Source organism: Desmodus rotundus, chromosome 9, assembly GCF_022682495.2.
Source record: "Desmodus rotundus isolate HL8 chromosome 9, HLdesRot8A.1, whole genome shotgun sequence".
NCBI lineage: Eukaryota > Metazoa > Chordata > Mammalia > Chiroptera > Phyllostomidae > Desmodus > Desmodus rotundus.
The window spans coordinates 72,095,300-72,119,068 of NC_071395.1; the positions used below are offsets into that span (position 1 = coordinate 72,095,300).

General features: G+C 54.3%; 1 protein-coding gene across 22 annotated transcripts; it reads left to right on the forward strand.

The window, feature by feature from the left end:
* The first annotated feature begins 229 nt into the window (after window positions 1-229).
* Window positions 230-23,713, forward strand: DLG4 (discs large MAGUK scaffold protein 4). 22 transcript variants are annotated; one of them, XM_045199342.3, is made up of 21 exons: window positions 370-522; window positions 810-850; window positions 9,482-9,646; window positions 13,052-13,105; window positions 13,243-13,302; window positions 13,501-13,625; window positions 13,711-13,880; window positions 13,973-14,109; window positions 14,258-14,402; window positions 17,235-17,530; window positions 17,663-17,765; window positions 17,907-18,021; window positions 19,412-19,588; window positions 19,885-19,921; window positions 20,013-20,040; window positions 20,161-20,208; window positions 20,290-20,391; window positions 20,719-20,891; window positions 21,849-21,958; window positions 22,499-22,590; window positions 22,795-23,713. In XM_045199342.3, exons 5-21 carry the CDS (start codon window positions 13,273-13,275, stop codon window positions 22,899-22,901), a joined length of 1,995 nt encoding a protein of 664 aa, XP_045055277.1. In that variant the 5' UTR covers window positions 370-522; window positions 810-850; window positions 9,482-9,646; window positions 13,052-13,105; window positions 13,243-13,272; the 3' UTR covers window positions 22,902-23,713. The 22 variants fall into 22 exon arrangements, 21 of the variants coding, with proteins under 21 accessions (XP_045055274.1, XP_045055277.1, XP_045055278.1 ...); XM_045199343.3 differs by having other exon boundaries at window positions 13,252-13,302; XM_045199345.3 differs by having other exon boundaries at window positions 9,482-9,547.
* The last annotated feature ends 56 nt before the right edge of the window (window positions 23,714-23,769 follow it).

Below are 23,769 nucleotides of genomic sequence, written 5' to 3' on the forward strand. Positions count from 1 at the left end.
AGGAAGGTGTAGCTAAGTTGTGCCTGGCTTTGGGAAGGGGCCAGGGTGTGTGGGGCAAGGGAATGGCGGTGGTGCCTGGGGATGTGGAGAAGGACGGGACATCTGTGTGGTTCAGAGAGTGCCTGCTTTACCTCACAGCTGGAACTGGGTGGGGAGAAGACAGCTCAGCTCTAATCCTGGAGGATTAGGGAGATTAAAGTAAGAGAAAAGAGAGATGTCCGAAAGACCGAGAGGTGAAAAACAGGAGTCCTTGTGGAGGAGAGGCCTGGCAGTGGAGTGGGGGGCTGAAATTCTGGGAATCCTTCTCCCTGAACCTTTCCATAGAGTCTGGGGTGAAAGGGCAAAGGCTGGGAAGATGAGGTGAGTGTGTCCATTGGTCTGTCTCTTTCTTGTCCCAATCCATCCTCACTTGCATTTCACCAGCTCCCAGGTCAGTCCTCTGGTTCCTGGCCCCCCCACTATTGCGATGGGCACCCTCTTTCCTCACAGTGCTGCACAGTGACCTTTTCCAGGCCTTGTTGGGTGAGTAGTCCCAACTTTCCAAGGAACAGTGGTAGAAAAGGCTGGCCTGGGCCTGTGAGCGCAATTACTGAAATGGGGGGGGGGGTGGGCTGGTTGGGAGCCTGGAGATCATTTGGTCCAAGGGGAGCCTCAGGCAGGGGTCATCCCCACAGTGTCCCTCCTCCGTGTCCACCAGTTTTGGCTGGAGGAGCTCCTCCTTTACCAGACAGCCAGAGGCAAGGTGATGGCTGGGGTGGCCAGGGAGGCAGGGGGTGGGGGAGGGTAACTCCCTGCTGTTCCTGTGACAGACATCCTGGACTATTATGAGGCTTCCATCTCAGAAAGTCAGGTAAGGGGGCAAGATCGGGGGCCTAACTTTCTGAGGGAGAAGGCAGGGCTGGAGGGCTGAGCAAAGTGCTGCTGATATTGAACTGAGACTTGGGGACCCTGGAGACAAAATCCTGAGTCAGGGGCCCAGAGAATAGACTCTCCTGTCCTTAAGCCCTTTCTCCCTCTTGCTTCCCCCTTTTCTTTGCCTGCCCCAATTTCAAGCAATAAAGAGTTTAGGATATAATTATTTTTCAGACTTCCTCTTGTGAATTTTGAGGGAGAGCTAGACTCCTGGTATTCCCTCCTGCCAGCCCTCCCTCACTCCTAACCCCCTGCTATGGCCTCTCTCCAGTATTTAAACAACCCTGGGTGATCCCAGCCCAACTATGGTGCTTCCTCCTCTAAGAAATGAAATTCTTCCTCATCATGTCTGCTGTCATCTCTGGTAGCTGTCCAGGTCTCCATGTTTGCTTCAGGGCCTTTCTGCTTCTGCTTTCATCTCCTTTCCCATTATCCGGGTTCCTGCCCGCACTGAAGGAGTTAACTCTGCCAAAGCACCCCCCTCCCTCCTCATTCTGGCTCCGCGCTCCCTCCCTCCCTCCCCCTGCTTCCTCTCTCCTCCTCTCTCCCCTTCCCTCCTCTGGCTCTACGGCTCCCTCGCCGCTGCCGCCTCCAACCCCCCCCACCCCACTCCTCCCACTAAGGCCCCTAGCCCCTGGCCGGTAGGCAAGACACCCCCCTCCCTGGGGCTCCCCGAAATCCAGTTCCCTTCCCCCACCTCAGCTCATGCCCCAGCCCCCGAACTCCGGGGCTGCTAGCCCCCGGTGCCCCCGTCCCTCCTGAGCACTGGGGTGTGCTCCCCAAGCCCCCCTCCATTGGGGACCCCCTTTTAGGGCCCCCTTCCCCTCCCTCCCACGCTCCCCTACCCTTCCCTTCTCCAACCCCCTCTTTCCCCTCTCACCCCTCCCCCCATCCTGGCCACCCCTGCAAAAGTGGGGTGCGGAGGGGGGAGGGGTGAGAACCCACGGAGGGGAGGAACAAAACTCCGATGAAGTCAGAGCCCCTTACCCGCCGCCGAGGCCAGGCCCCCCAACATGGACTGTCTCTGTATAGTGACAACCAAGGTAAGCATGATTGGGGGCTCTAAACTGGAGGGAGGGTATGAGTTTATGGGGAGAGGTTAGGCAGGCCTAATCTGGGGCTGGGGTCCCTGGGGAGCATCAGAAGATGTATTTGGGGTCCTAATTTAGTTTTGGGGTTCACATTTGAGAAAATGCTGGATTTGGCCACAGGTGCCCCCTGGAGTCATCCCTTTGTACCTGTAGAGAAATGGAAATTTGGGGGTACTCTGTGGTTTGGGGGTCTGCTGGGTTTTGGGATTCACCAACCATGTTTGCGAGAGACTTATTTAAGGAGAAGCCTGGCTCACATGGGAGTCCTGCTCGTGTATGTTCAAAGGTGGACTATGTGTGGGGGTTCTCTTTCCTCCTGGGGGGCATGCTGGCCTCCAGGTGCCGTGTCCAATTTTAAGGAGGCTTCTTGCATGGGGGTAGAAGGTTATTGGTTGTGAGTGCCTGACAGGTCTGGGGGTGTCAGCCGGTGGGAAGGGGTGGGCCTTTAGGCTATAGAACCAGCGTTCTCTGGTAGATACATTTGGGGGTGCTTGCTCAATTAGAGGGAACTGTTAATTTAGGGTTCGATCATATAGGATGGGGAGAGTTGGAAGTTGTCAGAGGGCTGGGGCCTTATGTAGGATTACCTGAGAGAATGGACCAGGTAAGGTTAGGATCTGGGGTACTCCCATGGGAGGTAGAAGGATGCAGTAGCTGAGGTTGCCAGCTCCTGAGGAGGAGGATGAGAGGTTTTGGAGGAGAGGGGATTTGAGGAGGGGACTAGGTGGGTGGTGCAAAATTTGGGGATGGCCCAGGCAGGTGCCCAATATCCCCCTCTCTTCCCACACAGTATTTACCCTTGGTTTAAGAAAGAGGGAGAAGAGTAGATGGAGGGGAATATTCCTGTTACTCCTGACACTTGGGATGAAGGTGGGGGAGAACACCTGGATTTAAGGTGACTGGGGTGAAAAAGAGTAGGAGGAAGGCAGTGAGGATCTGTATCAGGGTGTCCCTGTAGTTGAAGTTTGGAAAGGCTGGAAGGGGCAGGAGATCAAGGATGGGGAGCACAAGTAAGCTCCTGGTAGATGCAGGTTACCTAGGTCTTGGCTGTGAGACTCTGGGACTGGGGAGCTGGATGCCTGGTGTGTGGAGGGGGGCCTGGGCTGGTGGCAGGCAGCTGGGGGTTGGGGGGGGTGAGACAGGAAGTGGGGGCCGGGGAGGCGGGGTCCGGGTGAGTCACAAGCTGGGGAGGGGGTTATATTTAGTGGGAACTGCAGCTTTTCACGGGAGGGACCTGAGGACACACATGTTCCCTGTCATAAACTCACACATATGTGTACACATGCATCGTGGGTGTATGAGCATGGATGGAAGAGATTGGGGGCTGAGGACCTTTAGGTCTGGAGCCCCCACGCCCTCTCCAGGGCTACTTGCTTGTCCCTTTTTCTGTGAGATTTCTCCCACGCTGCTTCTTGGCAGTGGCCCCCCCCCCCCTCTGTCAATCCCTTGTAGTTTCAGTAGATTTTGGGGGCTACGATTTCTCTGGCCTGCTCTCCTTTAATGTCCTCTGGTACTCAGCTCCTCCTCTGTCTTGCCCTTAGCCTGCTCTTAGCCTTAGGCTCTCTGGCTGTGGTCTTGTGTGCAGGTGTACACAAAAAGCCATTTGGAATGTGTGGGCTCTGCTTCTAACACGTGAACACCTATGTGAGCGAGGGTGAGGGGCTTGCTTGCACTGGGAGCTATTCTGGGAGGGGGTGACTTATCCATCTCCCTTCTAGACTCCTACTTATTCCATGGGGCGCAGGGTTGAACATCCCTGAAGAAAGGAGTCTTGCACAGAAAGGATCATGCATTTGGGGTTTTACAGAGGCGTGGAGACTCAGGCTTGCCACATTCCTTGGCCGGAAAACTTGTCAGTTGCGGGATGGCAGGGACTCCAACTCCCATAAGGCCTTGAAGCATAAGATCACTCAGTGTTAGAGGATTGCTGCGAGTGGGGCTGTTGGGAGTTGTGGTTCATCTCTATCCAGGGCAGCGGAGGGTAGCCCTGGAAGAGCCAGCAGGGGGCACATGGCTCTTGTCCCCACCCCTCTACCCCCCAAATACTGGGTGGGGTAGGGGATGCTCAGGTCGTTGAGCTTCCAAGCTCCGTCTGAGAGTCCTCCATCTTTATTTGCCTATATTTAGACTCCTGCAGCAGTAATTTAAGGAACACTTATTGAATGCCTACCATGTGCCAGGCCCTGTGCTTTTATATCTATCACTTACTCTTACTTTGTGCCTCTCTCTGCAGGAGTCTCTCGATCTCTGAGCATCTCTTTCTCCCACTCCGCCCCCGTCCCTCCCCCTTCTCCCCGCACTGCTGCCGCCGTTGCCATGGTAACCGGCGACGACTGAAGTTGCGTGGCTGACTTGAGGGCCGGGGAGGGTGGCGGAGGGCGGAGCAGAACCAATGGGGGAGGGGGATGGTGGGGAAAGACCACGGGTATTTGACCACCGGAGGCGAAGCGGTTAACCCCTCCGGGTGGTCCTTATTGGGCCAAGCTAAGATGACGGGGGCGGGGCAGTGTGGCCAACAGCCTCATTCATTGGCCGGTAGGGGCGTGGCGAAGGGACAGTATGGGCGAGGCTGGGGGAGCAAATAGGCGGGGAGTGGACGGAGGCGTGGTCTCCTGGAGGCAGGTGGGCGAGGTCTGGCTTACTCTAGGTTGGCGGGCAACTGCCCTCGGAAAGGGGCGGGGCCTTAGGGCCTAGTAACCTGACTGAAGTGAGGGCGGAGCTGACCTGGCAGGGGAGTGGCATGGTCCCATGTGCCAAAATGAGACAGGGTTTGAGGGACCTGTCTAAGTAACTGAGGGGCACGGGGGTCTTTGGAAAGGAGAATCCGGGGGTTGGGCGATCTGACGTCTCAGTTTTCCCAAGATGGAGGCCTGTTCAGATTTCATCAGAGCACAACCTCCTACCTCAGCTCTATGTTCCAAGGAGACGGTTGCTAGGCGACAGCAAAGTCCTTGATAGCTGCGTTGCTAGGCAACCAGGAAACGGAAAATGGAGGGAAAAAGGAAATGGGGGCTGGGAGGAGGGTCTTAATGGGTCATAGCGCCTACTGGTGGAGAGCTGTGATTTTTTTATTCTAGAAGAAATTTTGAGTCCAGCGCCTTCCTCACCGGTTTCCTTTGAGGATCCAAGCATTCTATCCAGATATAAAATTAGGGCATTGGGGGTCATCTTAGGGGCGTATCCAACAGACTCTGGTCAACGGGAAAGAGGAGACATAGGCGGGATTCTAGGGCAGTCTGTCCTTTGTGCCATGTGTGAGCATTTTAGAGAAGCCAGAGAACAAGATTTGAAGAGACTGGGTTTTAAGAGTTGGAAAGGTGGTCGTTCAATGGGAGAATTTTTGGAAGAGATGCTTTCAGGTCCAGTTGTTTGGGATAAAATAGAAGCCTCTGAAGAGACTTGAGGCAGTTGGTTTTAGGTGTTCTGGAAGATCTGTATGTCACTGCAAATTGCAGGCTGTATCTTACTTTGGTGGATATATTTTGAGGCTGGGGTGTGGGACAGATTGATATATTTGGGAGCAATCTTCCAACAGAATTCGGAATCATGAAGGGGATGTTGAGATGTAGGGAGGGCAGTCAGAAAAGGGAATGATGTATGAAACTGAGGGGTAAAGAAAAGGAATAGGGAAATTGTCTCCTAATTTAAGGGTTTGGGAATAAATTGAAGAGGTTGCAATTTAATTTGGAGAGTCAGCTTTAAGATACATTAAGTATTTCCTAAAGTTGGGGTCTGGTGGTATTGCGGACTGGTATATTAGAAAGTCATGAGTATTTCATTAGATTCGGGGATTTGGACAGGGGACCCCAAATGAATATGAGAACTGCTTATTTGGATGTTTACATTAGAGTAAGGGTAATAATTGCGTTAATTTAAAGGTCTCTGTTAGTGGATGGAGGGATAGGAATGATTTTAAAACGGATGATTTAAGGGGAAGATTAATTCGAGAGCACAAGGACCTGTGGTCCTTAAACTATTGAAAAGCCTTGCCTGGCTATCAGGTGGGGCTGGACTGCTGGTTAGAATAGGAGATGTCTTTGCGTCTGATGGGATGCTGTCCATATTAACAGTCTTTGAGGATGTGGGGGGAAGGGCCTGTGGAGGAAAATTTAGATCCCTTGGGGGTCTTGAAGTGAGAGAAGTGCTGTTTTCTTCCTCCCCTGTACCCTGGGAGTCCAGTAGTGATGAGCGGTCTGGTGAGGTTTTGAATAGTTAGGGGCCTGGTGATTTCAGGGGTGGAAGATTAGATAGAATAAGGTGTCCCTGAGAACCACAGCGATAAATTGGCAAATTTTAAGAGTGTCTCTATTTGTAGAGGGGTCGGAATAGGAGTAGACTGTGGAAAGTGAAGTCTACAAGAAACAGCTGGAACCAGGAAAGTTGATGGCCAAGAGGGTCTCCCCTCACCCTCTCCCATCGTGACGCTCTCCCGCACTGCGCAGGCGCTGCGCCCCCCCCCCCCTCACTCCGGCCGCAGCCTCCAGTTGCCGCGGCCGCCGCAGCCCCCGCCCCTCTGCCCCTCCCCCCCCCCAACCCCGGGACCCTTGCTCTCCCACCCACCCCAGCCCTGAGTCCCCCTCCCCTTCTCCATGTCGGCTCGGAACAGATTCGCCTCCATGTGTCTCTGCGTGGTACGTGCCGCGGTACGGGCTTCGGCCCGCTCCCCTCTTCCCGGACCCTCCAAATCTCAGGGTGCAAGCTTCAAGCGCTGTTGCTGTTCCTTCTGCTTGGCTCAGGGTCTCTGGGTTGCAGTGTCTCGCAGACAGGCGCAGTGGGTCGCCCCTCTTAACATCATCCACTTTCACACCCCTCTATTTTGGGGGTGCAAGCCTCGGTTCCAGGTTATTTTGTGCTGCTGGGACTACAGTGAGGAGGGGTCCAAGGGGAGAGGAACAACAGTGACCCCCAAGCCTTTTACTTGTTTTATGCCCGAATATTTTGGGGGTTCAGACTTGGTCCCAATAGCAGTTGAGCTGTCGCGGGTCCGGCCCTGAGTCCCGGTAAGGTAAAGAGGGGATCCTTTTTGTGTGTGTTTCTCCTGCTTTAGTTGTCCTGTAATCTAGGACTGAGAGGTGCCTGCCACAACTCCCACCTCCCAGTTTGCAGTTTCAGAACTACTCTCCCCTACCCCCAAGGCTCCGGATTTCCATCCCATCCCCCTAGCTACAAGCACTTTAAAAATTTCCAAGAGCTGAACATAGGCCCTAACCTCCTTCAGCCACATTCTGGGTACTTTGTACCCTTTCCTTGTTCCTATTTTGGTCACATTGTCTCCCAATCCCGAGGAGACTTTTCCTCAATCCTGGACCCCCTCTGCCCCCATGGGGGCGGGGCAGGGAGATGTGTCTGTAGCCTCACTGTGATAAAAATTTACCTTCATTTCCTCTCTAGAATAAACGATGAAACGCCCCCTTCCATGCTTCCATTTTCTTTATGTGCACCTGGCATTTCATCATCAGATTCAGGAATTTTCTCTGTGAGATGGGGTGAAGATGGAGGGGCATTGGGCTCAAACCCCCTACCGGACTCCTAAACTTGAAGCTGCAACCCTTGGCCCTGCCTCATTTATCAGAGGATTGGGGGCCTTGTGAAGAGAGAGGAGAGCTGCCTGGACCCCCCAGTTTCTGGGGTACTGTCCCTCAGCTCTTGCACTGTCCAGGCTGATGATCACCTTTTCAGGATGTGGAATGAACAGCCTTTTTCAGTTCACTGAATTCTGTTGTCCAAGATGGCCCAGTCTTTGAGGGGGACTATTTAGCTTATACTCCCCTGTCCTTTTCCTTCTTCTCTGTTTTTTGTGCCCATGGAATTGAAACCGGAGCTCAGGATGCTACTGTCTTCATGTCTGTGGGCCAGAAAATGGAGTGTATCTTCACGAGCCCTATTTTCCTTCTTTAAGGCTCTTCACATGTGTCAAGGTACTTCTTGATGCTGTTTGTCTGTTTCCTGGGTTTGAGCATCATCCTCACGTTGTCAGCACCTTGTCCCTCCTCCCATTCTCTTCCTGTGCCCTGAGCTAAAAGCCAGTTGAGTTGCACCCTCAGCCGTGGTTCATCATCCTGAGAAATTTCAGAATCATACTCTAGTATCAGGCACTGATTTTGATAAGCTTCCTCCAGTTGGATCTTGCAACTGTTGCCCTCCAAATGTTGGGGTTCTCTCAGCTTTGCAGATATTTTTTTTGCGAGGGAAATTCTTTTTTTACCCACGTGTACTGGGGAGTGTATTCTATCATCCTCACTCCCTGAGGGAGCCCCGCATATGGCACCCTTCTCAGTGCCTGAGCCTGGAGTCAGGGAGGGCTTGCTTCTGAGGGGGCAGCTCCTGAGGAGGGGAGCAGCATGAGGTCAGAGGCAGATGTGGGAGGACCCTGCCACGGTTGCTGCCCTTTACTGCTGTCTCCAGCTGCCCTTTTCCTCTCTGTCTGGCCCTCAGTTAATCTCATTTACTGGTGTCCCTGGTAAGCTAGCCCAGGAGGCCCTTGAGATGACCGGTGGTTAGTTGGGAAGAGAGTCAGGGGTGATGTTGGGGCTTTCACTCCAAAAGGCCAGAGGGAGACCAGGATTTCGCCCTGAGGCTCAGCACTCTACCCTCTTCAGGGAATCTGGAACCTACACCTGCTCCACCCCCTTCCTGAACCCTGTTGCCTCTGTCCTCCCCCTTTCTCTCCCATCCCCTTCTAGTACATCCGATTAGCTGGCTGGGCTACGGGCATTTTTTAGGGTGGGGCTGGACCCTCTGGGCCCTACTGCTGACTACTTGGGAACCAGCGGGGCCTTTGGAGGAAGAACTGGCCAGGTTTAGCTTCATTCTGCCTGGGGGGCTGCTGCCAAGGATGTGCTAGTTGAAGGGCCTGAATGTGCTCCCTGCCTCCTACGTGGGAGGGGCTGGAGAGCCAGTCTCATGAGGTAGAGGCTGCAGTGGGGATACTGAGGCAGTGAGGGTGGGGTGACCGTAGGATGAAGTGGAGAGCAGGAGCAGCAACTGGAGTATGGAGGAAGGAGGTTATAACATGGGGGGTGGGATTAAGGTAATTAGGGAAGTGACATGAAAATGATGAGAGAAGCTAAGACTTTGGGGATGGATGTAGAGAATGTGGGTACCACTGTCAGAAGGGCTGGAGCTCTGGAAGAATGGAGGGACCTACAATGAAGGCCTGGGAAAGGGGTGAAGAATCATAGGCCAGAGGAGGGTGTGTGCTGGGTAGAAGGCTGAGGGTTCTAGGATGGGAGGAGGAGGAGTTGGGGGATGGAACTGGGATTGGGGAAGAGATGAGAGGTGCCAAGGCCTGGCAGGAGAAGGGGCTGTGGGAGAGAGGGGAACCAATGGGCTGGAGGAGAGGGAGGGGGAGGAGCTGGTCAGGCCCCGGGGCCTTCCCGCACTGCACTGGCTGGGGGAAGAGGAGGCTGCGGGGGCTGGAAGCCTGCAGCCCCTAGGCACTGGGTCGGCCCCAGTGACACTTCCATCCCTGTCCCCAGAAATACCGCTACCAAGATGAAGACACGCCCCCTCTGGAGCACAGCCCGGCCCACCTCCCCAACCAGGTAAACGCCCCCGAGCTGGTGCACGTGGCGGAGAGGAACTTGTCCCACCTCGAGGCTGTCCACGGGGTCGTGGGTCACACCCACCTCTCCCCCCTCAAGGTAGGAGACTCAGGCAGCTCCCCTCCCCAGTGCCGCCCCCTTGGAGCCTCGGAACTACAACCACCCCCAAGGGCCGGTAGGGCTAGAGCCCAGCTGAAGGTGGAGGAAGGCTGGGCCTGGGGGGCCTGGGGCTTAGGCTCCTTGGGCCTGGGGGAAAGGGTGTTTGGGAGGGGGTGCTTGTTCCTACAGAGGAGAAACAGAGGCCAGGCTGTGGGAGTGGGTGTAGAGCTTAAAGCCAGGATGTATGCGCATGTGTGTGCATGCCTGCGTGTCTGCACGCATATGTGTTGAGATGTGTGGAGGATGCTCACCAAGCCCAGGTCTCCTTCGTTCCTTTACATTCCCTACCTCTGTTTACGTTCTCTGTGTCCAGAGGTCTGTTCAGAGTTCCTGCTGCCCTCATTTGTTCTTGTCCCTCCCCTGCCTCCTCCCCCCACTTCTCGCTCTTGGGCCTGGCTCTGCCTGTCTGCCTAGTCTCCAGCCCTTTCCATCTGTCAGGCCTGAGACTTCTAGTTGTGGGGCCCTTCTGCCTCTGTCCCCTGACCCAGCCTTCGCTCTGCTCCTGTGCTTCCTCCCCTCTTTGCTGCCCTTCCCTCCCTGCTGGCTGGCTGGCTGGCTGGTTCTTGATATGCTGTCTCTCTCTTCCTCCCACGCACTCTCCTCCCTCTCCCTGATTTCCCAGCTCAGGCCCTCTGTGGCCTGCTCAGTCCTCTTCATCGGTCAGCCAGCACCCCCACGCCCTCCCACTTACCCCCTTCAGTGTTCATTATTTCTCTCCTGTTCTCTCATGCTACCCTCATCCTCTTGGGCTCTCACCTCTGCCCAGATGTTTTTTCTGTACCCTACCTGTCCTCCATTACTATTTATGACTACCTGTTTCCCCTTCTCCTGTGTCCTCACATCTGATTTTCCCCCTCCAGTCTTGGGGAGGCCTTGTTTCTGAGACCTTCCATTCTCCAGGCCACTTTCCATCTTCTTCCCTTGTAGTCTCCTCTTCCAGGGGCACAGGATGGGGAGGGATGGAGAGTACCAGGCAAGCTGTGAGATTGAGGGGAGCATTGTAGGGTCAGGGCTGGGGTTTAGGATCTTGTGGGGTGCCCTGGAAAGTGGGAGGCAGCTGACAGGACCAAGGAGGTGGGGAGGAGGTTCCAGAGCCTAGGGGTAAAGAGGCAGAGAGGGGCAGCAGCGGGGTCTGGTGAGAAGGAGGTAGCTGGCAGGGGAGGAGTTGGAGAGAGAAAGAGTATTCTCTGGCTTGTAGCAAAATGGAGAGACAACAGAAGGGTAAGAGGTCTCAGGGCAGGGGACAGACTGGGATGGGACTGAAATCAGGGCAGCAGGTTGAGCTGATTGAAAGGAAGGAAAGTAAGGCCCTGGATATGGGGAAATGGTGCAGAGTATTCCTGAGAAACTCTGGGGGCTGCAGGGAGTGAAGGAAAGAAGACTGGGGATGCTTTTTTTGAGGTGGGGCCATTGAGTCCCTGGGAGAGGGAAGATGAGAGAAGGGAGGCTTGAGAGGCAGCAGCAGGTACAGTGCCGGGCAGTGCTGCAGTCGGAGCTCAGGAAGCAGAGGGCAGTGGAAGAAGTGACTGCTGGAGGCCTAAGTGTATGTGGGAGGTCTTAGGACAGGGCCTGAGCTGGCAGCGAGGAGAAACTCCATCTTCAGAGGCCATAGGGAGCGGGTTGAGAATGAAGTGTTATGAGGTGGGGATGGAATCTTGAGGATTTGAGGATGAGGTGAGGGAAAGAGGCACTGACCTTCCTGGGGAACTAGAAATTTGGGTGGAGGGAAAGGGCAGGAGACTGATAAAGGATGGGGCTGGAGGGTGGGAGAGAGACAGGGAAGCAGATGGAGGCTTCAGGCTGGGTTTGGAAGATGGAAATTGAAGGATGGGACAGGGACGTAGGTGGAGGATGTGGGGTAGGGTAGAGAGAGGTGGACGAAGGGGCTTGAGGAAAGGGGTGATGGGCATGGGAATTCGGGACAGGCCATGGGATGGAGGGTGGGCAAGTGGATGAGATTTTGGTGTCTGGCTATTGGATAACAGCATTTGCTGAGATGTGGAGGGTTGGAGGATGGTATCAATGGATTTATGATTATGAAATCTATTGCAGAGCTTGAAAATGGTAATGTGTAGTATTGAGAGACAGTGGCAGGAGATAGGAGACCCCTTTGGAGGGGGAGAAAGAGGAGCCTGGGGAATGCCTCGTGTTTGGTAAACTCCAAATAAATATTTGTTTAAGGAGGCGGTGCTAGGTTGGGGACCCCAGAAGGAGGCTCCGGGCAGCCTCCCCCATTGCCATGGAGACGTGGCTTCTGTTGCCCTGGCAATTGGGGAAGCCCCTAGGACCGGCCTAAAGCTGGCCCCGCCCCAGAGTCTAGAGACCCTGCTATTTCGAGGCTACTGACGTCAGGGGCCTTGGCACGCCCCACTTTAACTCTTTCTTTAATGAAGTGTGTGTGTGGGAGGAATAGATGAGAGGGTAGGACCCGGATGTCTTTCACTCCTTCCCCTCCTGACGTGCTGTGCACTGCATGGGGTGAGGGGTACAGGGGAGGGAGGAAGGGAGGTTATTCCGAATGCGCTGTTCCCACAGACCTCTCCAGCCTGGACTTCACAGCGCCCAGCTTACTGGGGGCGGGGCCCAGGGCAGGAGAGGCGTGGCTAGCTGATCTCTTCTGCGTTGGGGAGTCTGATCGCCTCTAGGCCACGCCCCCGCCCGTCCTGTTGTCTTGACAACAGGGCCTCCTGGAGGTGGGTCTTCCCTGGCCTTGACTGGGCTTAGATACTCCTGCTAGGCAACAAGGTCCCTAGAGGAACGGGTGGGTTAGATGGCGAGTGGGTGAGAGAGGGAGGGAGGGGCTTGCATCTGGGGGAACCCCTGGATCTCGTGTACAAGGATTTGGGGCAGATGTGTGTAAAGGTGAGGTGCAAATCTGAGGGAGAGTTATGAAGGTATCAGGGTGTGTGTGGGTGGGTAGGGACAGGGATGGAGGCAAGAAGAGGGGAGCAGGACCCTGTGGACATAAGCCCTGGGGTTTATGTGTGTAGCACATCCTGCATGTAACACCCTGTGGTGTTACATCCGGTGAGAGGCTCCCCCCAGCCGGTCTCCCTACCCCCACTCTTTACCATCTGCTGCTCCCTGTCTGGCTGTCTCTCCCTTCCGGCTTCTCAAACGTCTCCTTCTACATGCAGGGGCCTGGGCTGGGCAGAGTTAAGTCCATGTATGTGTGCATGTGTGTATGTAATATGGGTTGAGGCTGGGTCCTTGAGGGACTGTAAGGTAGGAGAGGAGGCTTGGTTAAGAGGCTGAAAGGGTCGCCAGGCTGGTGGGACTTTTAATTATGGATTCCCTCTAGAGCCAAGGCTCACGCAGCTTCTCATGTCCTTTCCCCCCTCGCAGGCCAATTCTCCCCCTGTGATTGTCAACACAGACACCCTAGAAGCTCCAGGATATGTGAGTTGTTTAGATTTTGGGGCCATTGCAGAAGGAAGGAGGGAGAGAGGGATAGCCTGGGTTCCAGCAGTAGGGGAGGGGCAGCATCTCGGGTAGGAATGTCTGTCTCACTGTTTCTGTGTTTCTGGTCCGTGCTGGAGTTGCAGGTGAACGGGACCGAGGGGGAAATGGAATACGAGGAGATAACTTTGGAAAGGGTGAGCAGGCTTCTCCATCTGAGGCCCCCTTGCTCCCTGTCTGTGCTTCTCTCTGTGCCCATGTTTTCTAGGTGGCCAGTCTTGTAAGCCTGTCCCTTCCTGCTCTGATCACAGCTCCCCAACCCATTCTCCTCTCCGTTGGCTTTGCCAAAAGTAGGAAGTGAGGGGAGCTGACCTTCTTCCCCTCCTTCTGCCCAGGGTAACTCAGGTCTGGGCTTCAGCATCGCAGGTGGCACCGACAACCCACACATCGGTGACGACCCATCCATTTTCATCACCAAGATCATTCCTGGTGGGGCTGCGGCCCAGGATGGCCGCCTCAGGTGGGGAGAGGAGACGGTGTTCCCTTGAAAGGGAGGGCCAGGGCAGCAGGAAGCTCGTGGCTCAGGCCCACCTTGCTGCTCTCAGGGTCAACGATAGCATCTTGTTTGTAAATGAAGTGGATGTGCGGGAGGTGACCCACTCAGCTGCGGTGGAGGCCCTCAAGGAGGCAGGCTCCATCGTGCGCCTCTATGTCATGCGCCGGAAGCCCCCGGCTGAGAAACTCATGGAGATCAAGCTCATCAAGGGGCCTAAAGGTAGTAACCCATTATGTCACCACCCCTGTGTCAACTGTCCAGTGCCCAAGGCTTGCTTCCTAGGCACCCACCTCTGCCTTCCCTCCGTCTAGGTCTTGGCTTCAGCATTGCAGGGGGTGTAGGGAACCAGCACATCCCTGGAGATAATAGCATCTATGTAACCAAGATTATCGAAGGGGGTGCCGCCCACAAGGATGGGAGGTTGCAGATTGGAGACAAGATTTTGGCGGTGAGGACCCCTGGCACTTTCCTAGCCCACACTTGGGTCTTGCCTAAGGCCCTGAGTAGACCCAGGCTTCCTTATCTGCTCACTCCTGATGACTTTGTCTTGAGGCTGTTTCTGGCTCTTGTCTGAGCTCTGCTTCCCTTGACCCCAGGTCAACAGTGTGGGGCTGGAGGACGTCATGCATGAGGATGCTGTGGCAGCCCTGAAGAACACGTATGATGTTGTCTACCTAAAGGTGGCCAAGCCCAGCAATGCCTACCTGAGTGACAGCTATGCTCCCCCAGACATCACAACCTGTGAGAGTCCTCCAGACCTAAAGCTCCCCATGACCCATCCCATGTTCCCCCCGACATTCCCTGTGACTGTTCCTCTTCAGCTGCTCTCCACAAAATAGCCACAACCCCTGCCACTTACTGTGGTTGGAGAATGGATGGAAAATCGGTCACCATGGGAGGACTAGAAAATATTGTCAAAAGTCTCCTCCCGCCTGAGAAGGCAGAGGCCCAGATGGTTTTATGGCTAATTTTATCAAATCCTCAAGGAATGGATTATTCTTATGCTCTCCCTGAGTATGGGAAAAGATAAGAAGTTTCACATTTCATTCAGTTCAAATAGTCACAAAGATAATGTAAAAGGAAGTACAGGCCAATTTTGCTTCTGAATAGAGATGTAAAAGTTTATAGTAACGTAATAGCAAACCAGACACAGCAGCAGATTAAAGGAATGACATTGTCACAAAGTAGGATTTATAGCGTTGGCTGGTGTGGCTCAGTGGATTGAGTGCTAGCGTGCGAACTGCAAAGGTCACCCGTTCAATTCCCAATGAAGGCACATGCCTGGGTTGCAGGCCAGGTCCCCGGTTGGGGGCGTGTGGGAGGCAACCAATTGATGTATTTCTCACATATCAATGTTTCTCTCCCTCCCTTGCCCTCTTTCTAAAGATAAATAAATAAAATCTTTAAAAAAATAACCAGATAGGGTTTGCTTCAGAAAACTACAGGTGGTTCCATATTAGGAAACCTCTTAATCTGATTCATTGTATTAAAGAGTTAAGGGAGGAAAACTGAGGTTGTTTCAAATAGATGTGGGAAAAGCTTTTGATGGAGTTCAACATTTAGTTTCCGATGAAAACTTAGTGAACCGGGAACAGAGGGATTTTCCTTGATGTGGTGAAGAGTAGTAGTTAGTAGGAAACAACAACACACATTTCCTAATGATAAAATCTTAGCAGTGTGTACATTCAGTCAGGAACTAGGCAAGCGTATCTCTTCTTGTTGCTGTTACTCCACATCGCTCGAGAGCAGGGTTTCTTCTCAAGGTTGGTACTGGTGACATCTTGGACTTGATAGTTCTTTGTTGTGGGGGGTTGTTTGGTGCCTTGTCGGATGTTTAACTAAACAGCCCTGGCCTCTATTGGATGACAGTGGTACCCCTCCCCACCAGTCAGAACAACCAAAAATGTCTTCAGACATTGCCAAATGTCTCCTGGGAGGCAAAATAACCCTGCTTGAGAATCACTGCTTTAGAGATTTCAGGCAGTGTAGTAGGACAAGAAGAATAAATAGATGTTACATTTGAAAAGGGAAAAACACTCTTCTGTACTTGTAAATTATACTATTGTCTGTCTATATTAAAATACAAGTGAAATAACTGAAAAACTTAGAGATAATGTGGAAAGTTAGGCATGTTGCCGTATGTAATATGTAATAGAAAAACTCAATATGTTAAAGATCTCAACCCTGTCCAAATTAATCTATACATTTTACGCAACCCTAATCAGAATTTTAATGTCCCCTCCCCAACCGCCCCCCCCAACCTTCCCTGGAAACTTGACGGATTGATTCTAAAGTTTAACTGGAAAAATATATTTGGGGGAATAGCTAAGAAATTTTTGGAAAAGAATAATGAGGCAGGACTGACCCTACCAGTATGAAATTATATTGTAAAACTGTATTAAAGTCATGTGGCAGTATTTCTAAATACCGTAGCCCACCAAGGGGAACCTTGGCTCCTTGGGAAAAAGGGCTGATTCTGAATCGTGGGCAGGAAATGTAGAGGATGAGCTCATAACAGTTTTTATCCCAGAAAGCAACGGGCTATCTGAAGACCGCTAGGGTCATGTTGCAGACGAATTGAAGGGGTGTCTACTGGCCATTCAGCTAAACTCATTGAATGTGTTAAAATCCATGAAATTGTAATAGTACTTCAAAATAATTGGGTACCTTTGGAGGGTGTTTGGGAACCCATTTCTTCTGAAAACTGGCAAATCAAGGGAGAGAGTCAAGCATTTATTCTCCTATTCTTGTACGAACACACCTTAGACGTTAGAGTAACCAAATGGTTAATATGGGAAAGTTCTTCTTTTATAGAAGAGTTCCCACTAATAAATACTCCTCCTTCAAAAAAAAAAAAAGGGTAGAACATCACCAATTTGCTGTCCCCAGTGACATATTAGAACCAGGAAGTGATCATCAGTGGCCGCTGAAAGGCTTAGGTGAGTGGCTCACAACACCTGAGCTGACAGTTGGTCTTACTAACGAGAAGACGTGTCCTGTTACGGTGCGGTAGAAAGTACATAGCACCACCTATGAAATATTCTTACTGGAAAATTGAACTTGAATCTAAACAGGTCTCTAGTATGAATCACCAGCCTACAGGAGATACAGGGCAGGGGCACCTGTTAGCACCGCCGGGACGCAAGCAGTGACTCCCTTTTAGAATTTCCCTAATAGAACGCGAGAACTTCTGTTCGACAAATGACCTCATTTTTCCCCCCAATGGATGGCCAAGAGAAAACAAAGAGGGAGAGGCATTTTATAAATTGAGATTCTACAACCAAAAGAACCCCCCAAAACCTGGTGTTGATACTCCCCTGGACTTCATCGTCCTGGCATACCTAGGACATAGAGCCTCAAACCCATCATCCCCTAGGAGATCCAACCCCTGACATCCCCTGTGAATTCCTGCCCCAGCATCGCTGCGATCTGGTTCCCACCCACCCTAGTATCTCTGGCAGAATAATTCTCCTTCACCTGAGTGTCCTGGTTCCTGAAGGGAGAAGTGGGGTGGTGGGTGCTGTCTCCTTCCGTGCATTTCCATGCCACCCTTTACTCCTTGTCTTCCCTCAGCCTATTCCCAGCACCTGGACAACGAGATCAGTCACAGCAGCTACCTGGGCACTGACTACCCCACAGCCATGACCCCCACTTCCCCTCGGCGCTATTCCCCAGTAGCCAAGGACCTGCTGGGGGAGGAAGACATTCCCCGAGAACCAAGGCGGATTGTCATTCACCGAGGCTCCACGGGCCTGGGCTTCAACATTGTCGGGGGCGAGGATGGTGAAGGCATCTTCATCTCCTTTATCCTGGCTGGGGGCCCTGCAGACCTCAGTGGGGAGCTGCGGAAGGGGGACCAGATCCTCTCGGTGAGAGAAGGCCAGCCCCTGCCCGTACTACCCTTCCCCTCAGGGCAGGGCCCAGGGCTCTTGGGCAGGGGCTTGGGTAGGCTGGAGCCTGGCCCTCATCTCCAGGGCCTCAGTCTCTCCTCCTCCCCCTAGGTCAATGGTGTTGACCTCCGCAATGCCAGCCACGAGCAGGCTGCCATAGCCCTGAAGAATGCGGGTCAGACAGTCACGATTATCGCTCAGTATAAACCAGAAGGTACCAGGCTGGAGGCTGCTCCTCCTGTGGGCTAAGATGGGCGTCAGGACCCTTCCTCCTCAGCTCTGGCTTCAGTGGGGACAGAGGGAGGGTGGCAGTAGGGTAGAGCCAGAGCTGAGGAACCTTCTTGTCCTTCCCCAGAGTACAGCCGATTCGAGGCCAAGATCCACGATCTTCGGGAACAGCTCATGAACAGCAGCCTGGGCTCAGGGACCGCCTCCCTGCGGAGCAACCCCAAAAGGGGTTTCTATATCAGGTTGGATGCTTCCTGGGCTGGGTTCCTCTTCATTATGTGACCACCCTCCCACCCCCAGCTGCGTCTTCCCCTAACCCTGCCTTGCTCCCACTTCCCATCCAGTCCTGACACTTAGCTGGTGTTCATGGGCCCAGCTGCTCATATTAGCATTTTGAAATACGCTGTGTCAATTGGAAAACAGCCTCAGGTTCAGGTATCCTTACAGCTTTTTAGCCCCTGGTTACCCTGGCACTTTTCTTAGAACTCTGCCCCCACCAGAGCCAGCTGCCCAACAATTTGGTAACTCAGAGGTTAATGCCTGCCGGAGCAGGGGGCCCTAGGCTATTCAGAATATTGCCCCAGCCTGCACCTCCCTCCAAGATGAGGCAGTCCGAGAAAGGTGAGCTGTAGCTCTCTCTCATGTTGCCCCTTGCTCTCCAGTGGCCTTTGCTTCCTTCTCAGGGCTCCTTCTCCCATTGGCTCCTCTTTTCCACCCTCCCCAGGTGTCTTACGCTTCTTTTCTTTGCTCCCTCTGGGCTCCTGTGCACTCACTTGGTCTAGTCTGCTGCTCTGCTCTACAGCTTTGTCTCGGAACCGTCTGCTCTGGCCTGACCTCTTCCCAGAGGTCCAGACCTGCAGTTCTCGCCATCTGCTTTCTGGACCTGTCTGCTGGGATGTCCCACAGGCATCTTCCATTCAACATGTCCCAAACTGAGCTCATCTCTTTCTCCTGTGTACCTGTGCTTTCTGTCTTGCCGAATCAGTGTTTTCTCTCACTGACCAGCACCACCATCCGCTCATGCGCCTGTGTTAATTGGGAGCCTCGCTTGGCCCTTCCCTCCCTGCTGAGGTCCAGTTCTGACTCAGATGATGCTGAGCAACCCTGGCGCCTCCTCTTCTTCCTGTCCCACTGCCCTGCTCTTCATCTTTCCTCTCTCTGTGGTCATTTCTCCCCTTGCCCTGATGCCAGGGGCTGGGGCTGACTGACAGCAACTTGATACTCTTATGGGTAACCAGAGTCTGCAAAGAGTGATTTAAGAAATTTTTTTTTTTAATGAATTTGGGCAGATTCCACATCACCTCCGTGACTGTGGTGTGCACGGGGATTGCAGACTGCTTCCCAGGGGGTGGTGTTCTAGGTCTTACTTTAGAGATTGCACTGAATCCATAGCCTGTCTGATCGCTGACACAGCGTCAACTGAGTGACAGTTAATAGTTGTGGTGACTATGAGTAACAGTAGAGCTTTTGGTCCCCACTCAGCTTTTGGGTTCCTCAGAGCCCATGGCCCCCGTGGGAGTGCCATTATCAGCTGCGCTTTGCTGTAGACCCCGGACCCTGAACCTCTGAGCTGGGTCTCAGGGCGGCTGGAGTCCTCAGCCAGGCTCTGACCGAGGGCCCTCTGCCGTCCAGGGCCCTGTTTGACTATGACAAGACCAAGGACTGCGGCTTCCTGAGCCAGGCCCTGAGCTTTCGCTTTGGGGATGTGCTGCATGTAATCGACGCCAGTGACGAGGAGTGGTGGCAGGCTCGGCGGGTGCACTCCGACAGTGAGACCGACGACATCGGCTTTATTCCCAGCAAACGGCGGTGAGGCTCCCAGGACCTTCAGCCTTCCTGCTACAGGCCCCAAGTCTTCCAGGTCCCCGGGGTGGGCAGCCAAGCGGGCATAGGTCTGCCCTCTAACTTCTGGGGCATCTGTCTGCTGGCCCTTCTGGGCGCCGTAACTCCCATGAGCCTTTGGGGCAAACATCTTATTTAGGAGCACAGGGGTCCAGGGACTGCTAGGAGATGGGGTCATCACAGCTGGTCCAGTGGGTAGAGGCTATAGGACCCCTCACTGGACATTTCCCTATTCCTCCTCCATCCCTCCATGTTTCCCATAGGGTTGAGCGACGGGAGTGGTCAAGGTTAAAGGCCAAGGTAGGTAGAAGAGGGGGTGAGCTTGGGTGGAAGAGTGGGGACACATGGGGTGAACTCTTAACCAAGCAGATGGCCTGCTCTTTCTTCCTAGGATTGGGGCTCCAGCTCTGGATCACAGGGTAGGTAGGGTCAGTTTGGGAAGACCTGGGTGAGAGGAGCCCCAAGCTTCTCAGGGAGGTGACGTGGAGCTCCGAGCCCCCTGTCTCAGAGCCCCTCACAGATGCCCTACCTCTCACTAGGTCGGGAAGACTCGGTTCTGAGCTACGAGACGGTGACACAGATGGAAGGTGAGCCCTGCCCCCTGCCTTGGCCCCAGCCGCGCCCGGGCCCTGGCTCTGCTCTCCGCTGAGCCAGCTCTCTCCCCTCAGTGCACTATGCTCGCCCCATCATCATCCTTGGGCCCACCAAGGACCGTGCCAATGATGATCTTCTCTCTGAGTTCCCCGACAAATTTGGATCCTGTGTTCCTCGTGAGTGCCGGGACCTGGGATGGGGGTGGGAGATGGGGGCAGAGCCACTTTTGGCCATTGGGGTATAGGAGGACAAGGGATTCGCAGAGGAGGGGTGCTTCTCCGCCACTCTCATGTTCCATGCACGTTGCCGTTTGAGGCCAGACTTGGAGGACCAGTGGGTTCTGGGAGGGTGGTTCTGTCCCGGTCAGCCTGGGTCTCCCTAGCGGCCCCTTCCACTGAAGGACTCTGTAGAAGAGCTGAGCTTTCTGGGGGGCTGACACGGGCAGCTTTTGAGCTAGAGGGATGGTGGTTAGATCTTCAGGGCGTGGGGTGACTTCCTGGCAGATACGACACGGCCCAAGAGGGAGTATGAGATAGATGGCCGGGATTACCACTTTGTGTCGTCCCGGGAAAAAATGGAGAAGGACATTCAAGCGCACAAGTTCATTGAGGCCGGCCAGTACAACAGCCACCTGTACGGAACCAGCGTGCAGTCCGTGCGAGAAGTGGCAGAGCAGGTAGGGCCTGGCGGGCACCACGTACTCTTCCTCCTCCCTTCTCCCCACCCCATGGCCTTCCTCCAGCTCTCTCTAACTCTCTTTCTCTCTGTCTCTTTCCCTGCTGGGTCTCGACTGCACTCCGCCTCCTTCTCTTGGGCAACTCTGTCTGACCGCCTGCTCTCTCTGCCTCGCTCCCCCTGCCTGCCTCCCTTGCTTCCTGACCCCAAACTCGGCACCGCCATCTGGCCCTGCTCTGCTCCCCTTCCCTCCTCCTGTCCCATTTCTCCTTTCTCCCTGTGGCCTTGCCCTTGGTGGCTTGGCTTCCCCCACTTCAATCCCATCCTTCTGCCTGACTCCCCTTTGGTCCTGTCCCCTCCTCTCGCTTGTTCCTGGGGTCTCCACTTCCCTCTCCCACTCCTCTGCTACCTCCTTTCCCCTGCTGCCCCCACCCTGCCCTCTCTCCCTCCACGGATCCTTTCTCCATCTGCCTCTCCTCCCTCCCATCTGTCTCTCCTTGTTCCTTCCATCTGTCTGTCCTCTGTCCGTCCTCCTCTCCCTCCTCCCTCTATCCTACTTCCTTTCTCCTTTTCCTTTGCTTTCTTGCCCCATCTGTTTTGTCTCGCCTTCAACCCCCCCACTCTGTTCTGCCCCTCTTGCCTTGCTCTACCTCTTCTTTTGGGTCCCCTCCCTGCCTGCTCCCCACCCTCCTCCATCTCTGCAATTCCCTCCTGCTGTGCTGGTCCCTTCCCTTGCTGTCTTTCTGCCACCTCCTTTTTTCTCTCTGACTTTCATTCTGTCCATATGCCCTTCCCACCTTGACTCTTTCTGCCGATGTGTCTTTTGACACCCGTGTCACTTCCCTTTGGCCAACCTCCTGTTCCTTGCCTTTCCATATACTGTGTCCTGTCCTGGTACCTCTGTCTGTCCTTTCCTGCCACCTGCTGGTCCCCCTCCGCCCAACCTGCCTGCCCCCAGGGGAAGCACTGCATCCTTGATGTCTCAGCCAATGCCGTGCGGCGGCTGCAGGCGGCCCACCTGCACCCTATCGCCATCTTCATCCGCCCCCGCTCCCTGGAGAATGTGCTGTGAGTATGGTCCCGGGGGGCCTCCCCTGCACTCCCCCATACCTGTGGCCCTGGGCCTCAGAAGGCCTCTGTGTTGAACTTCTCCCCTCACAACCCTGGGCAGTGGCTCTAGCAGCCTTTGAGGGGGATCTGCACCAAGAGCTGGAACCCAGAGGATGCAGGAAATCTCAGGCCTCTCCCCTCTTCTTCTTCCTTGGGTTAGGCAGGACTACAACTCCCAGCAGGCCCTGGGGCACACACATGCTGGTGAGCCAGGGCCTCTAGGGCTGTTGGGAGTTAGAGTCTGCATCCCTTTACTGGGGTGAAGGCTGGGAGGATGAGGCTCTGGAGAGGTCCCTGGAGTGACCATACCTGGCTGGGTGGGTTGTGGGCAGCGGGGGTGGGGGGCTGTCATCTGTGGCCCCAGAGGGTATTGGGAATTATTTATTGTTTTGCTTTGTGCTCCAAATAAGAAAATACTGTTTGCAATTCCTGGATGGAGGAGGTAAAAGGCAGGGTGGGACCCATCCCTCAGGTCTGTGTCTCTCTCCCTCTCCACAGAGAGATTAACAAGCGGATCACAGAGGAGCAAGCCCGCAAAGCCTTCGACAGAGCCACCAAACTGGAGCAGGAATTCACCGAGTGCTTCTCAGGTGAGGCTGCTGCCAGCCCATTACCAGCACATGATGCGTCCGTCTTTGCTCAGAGTTAAAAAAAGGAAAATAAGGTAGCAGAAGAGTGGGAGAGGAGAGTGGAGACCGCTGGATGGATGCTTTAGAAAGGTGCCCCTTTGTTTGGGCTCTTGCCATGCCCCTGGCCGGCATCTGGCCTCACTCTCTGTTCCACCCCACCCCCAGCCATCGTGGAGGGCGACAGCTTTGAGGAGATCTACCACAAGGTGAAGCGCGTCATCGAGGACCTCTCAGGCCCCTATATCTGGGTCCCAGCCCGAGAGAGACTCTGATGTCTGCCCTGGCTTGGCCTGGATTTGCCCCGCCTCCATCGCCTGGGCCCATGATCTGGACTGAATTGCCCAAGCAAGCCCTTCGCACTCCCCAGCCTCCCTCCCACCCCTTCTTATTTATTTCCTTTCTAACTGGATCCAGCCCATTGGAGGGGGGACACTCCTCTGCATGTATCCCCACACCCCAGAACTGGGTGCCTGAACCCCAGGAACCTGGGGTCTGGGGGGAGCCGGGGTCCTGGTCCTGGCCCTCGCTCCTTAGGACCCCTTGGCCCTGCCCGCCCCCAACGCACACATGAACCCACTGGGGGCCACCCCTTCCTGTCTTCTCCCACACACACATTCCAGAAGTCAGGCCCCCCTCAAGGAGCACCCGCTGCAGGGATGCAGGGCCACAGGCCTCCGCCCTCTCCCAAGGCAGGGCCTGGGGCGCCCCTGCCCACACCGGAACTCCCATGTCCCTTGATTTCTCATTTATTTTTTCCATTTTTTTCTTCTCAAAGGTGGTTTTTTTGGGGGGATAAGTGGGGGACTCCACTGTGGGCTCCCTGCCTTCCACGTGCCCCCCACCTTCTTTCTTTGCCGGTTTGCATGAGTGGAAGGTCTAATTTTGGCTTTTTTTTTTCCCCTGGGATTTTTTTTTGGGGGGAAGGGGAGGGGTGGGTCTAGGGAGTGGGAATGTGGGAGGGAGGGTGGGGGGGCAGGGGTTGGGGGTCGGGTGTCCAGGGGAAGATTGGAAATGCTGCCGCCTTCTGCAATTTATTTATTTATTTTCTTTTGAGAGAGTGAAAGGAAGAGACAGATACTTGAAACCTGGTGTGTGGCCTGATTATTTGGGACCTGGGTGAGGTGGGAGACAGGGTGCGAG

Bases quoted from the DNA above. Each gene is read 5' to 3' on its own strand.
- DLG4 (XM_053930732.2), top strand. From the start codon at position 8,861: ATGTGCTCCCTGCCTCCTACGTGGGAGGGGCTGGAGAGCCAGTCTCAT. The intron at 8,912-9,481 runs GTAGAGGCTGCA...CCCTGTCCCCAG, and splicing joins TGGAGAGCCAGTCTCATGAG to AAATACCGCTACCAAGATGA. The intron at 18,022-19,411 runs GTTGGATGCTTC...TCTGCCGTCCAG, and splicing joins AAAAGGGGTTTCTATATCAG to GGCCCTGTTTGACTATGACA.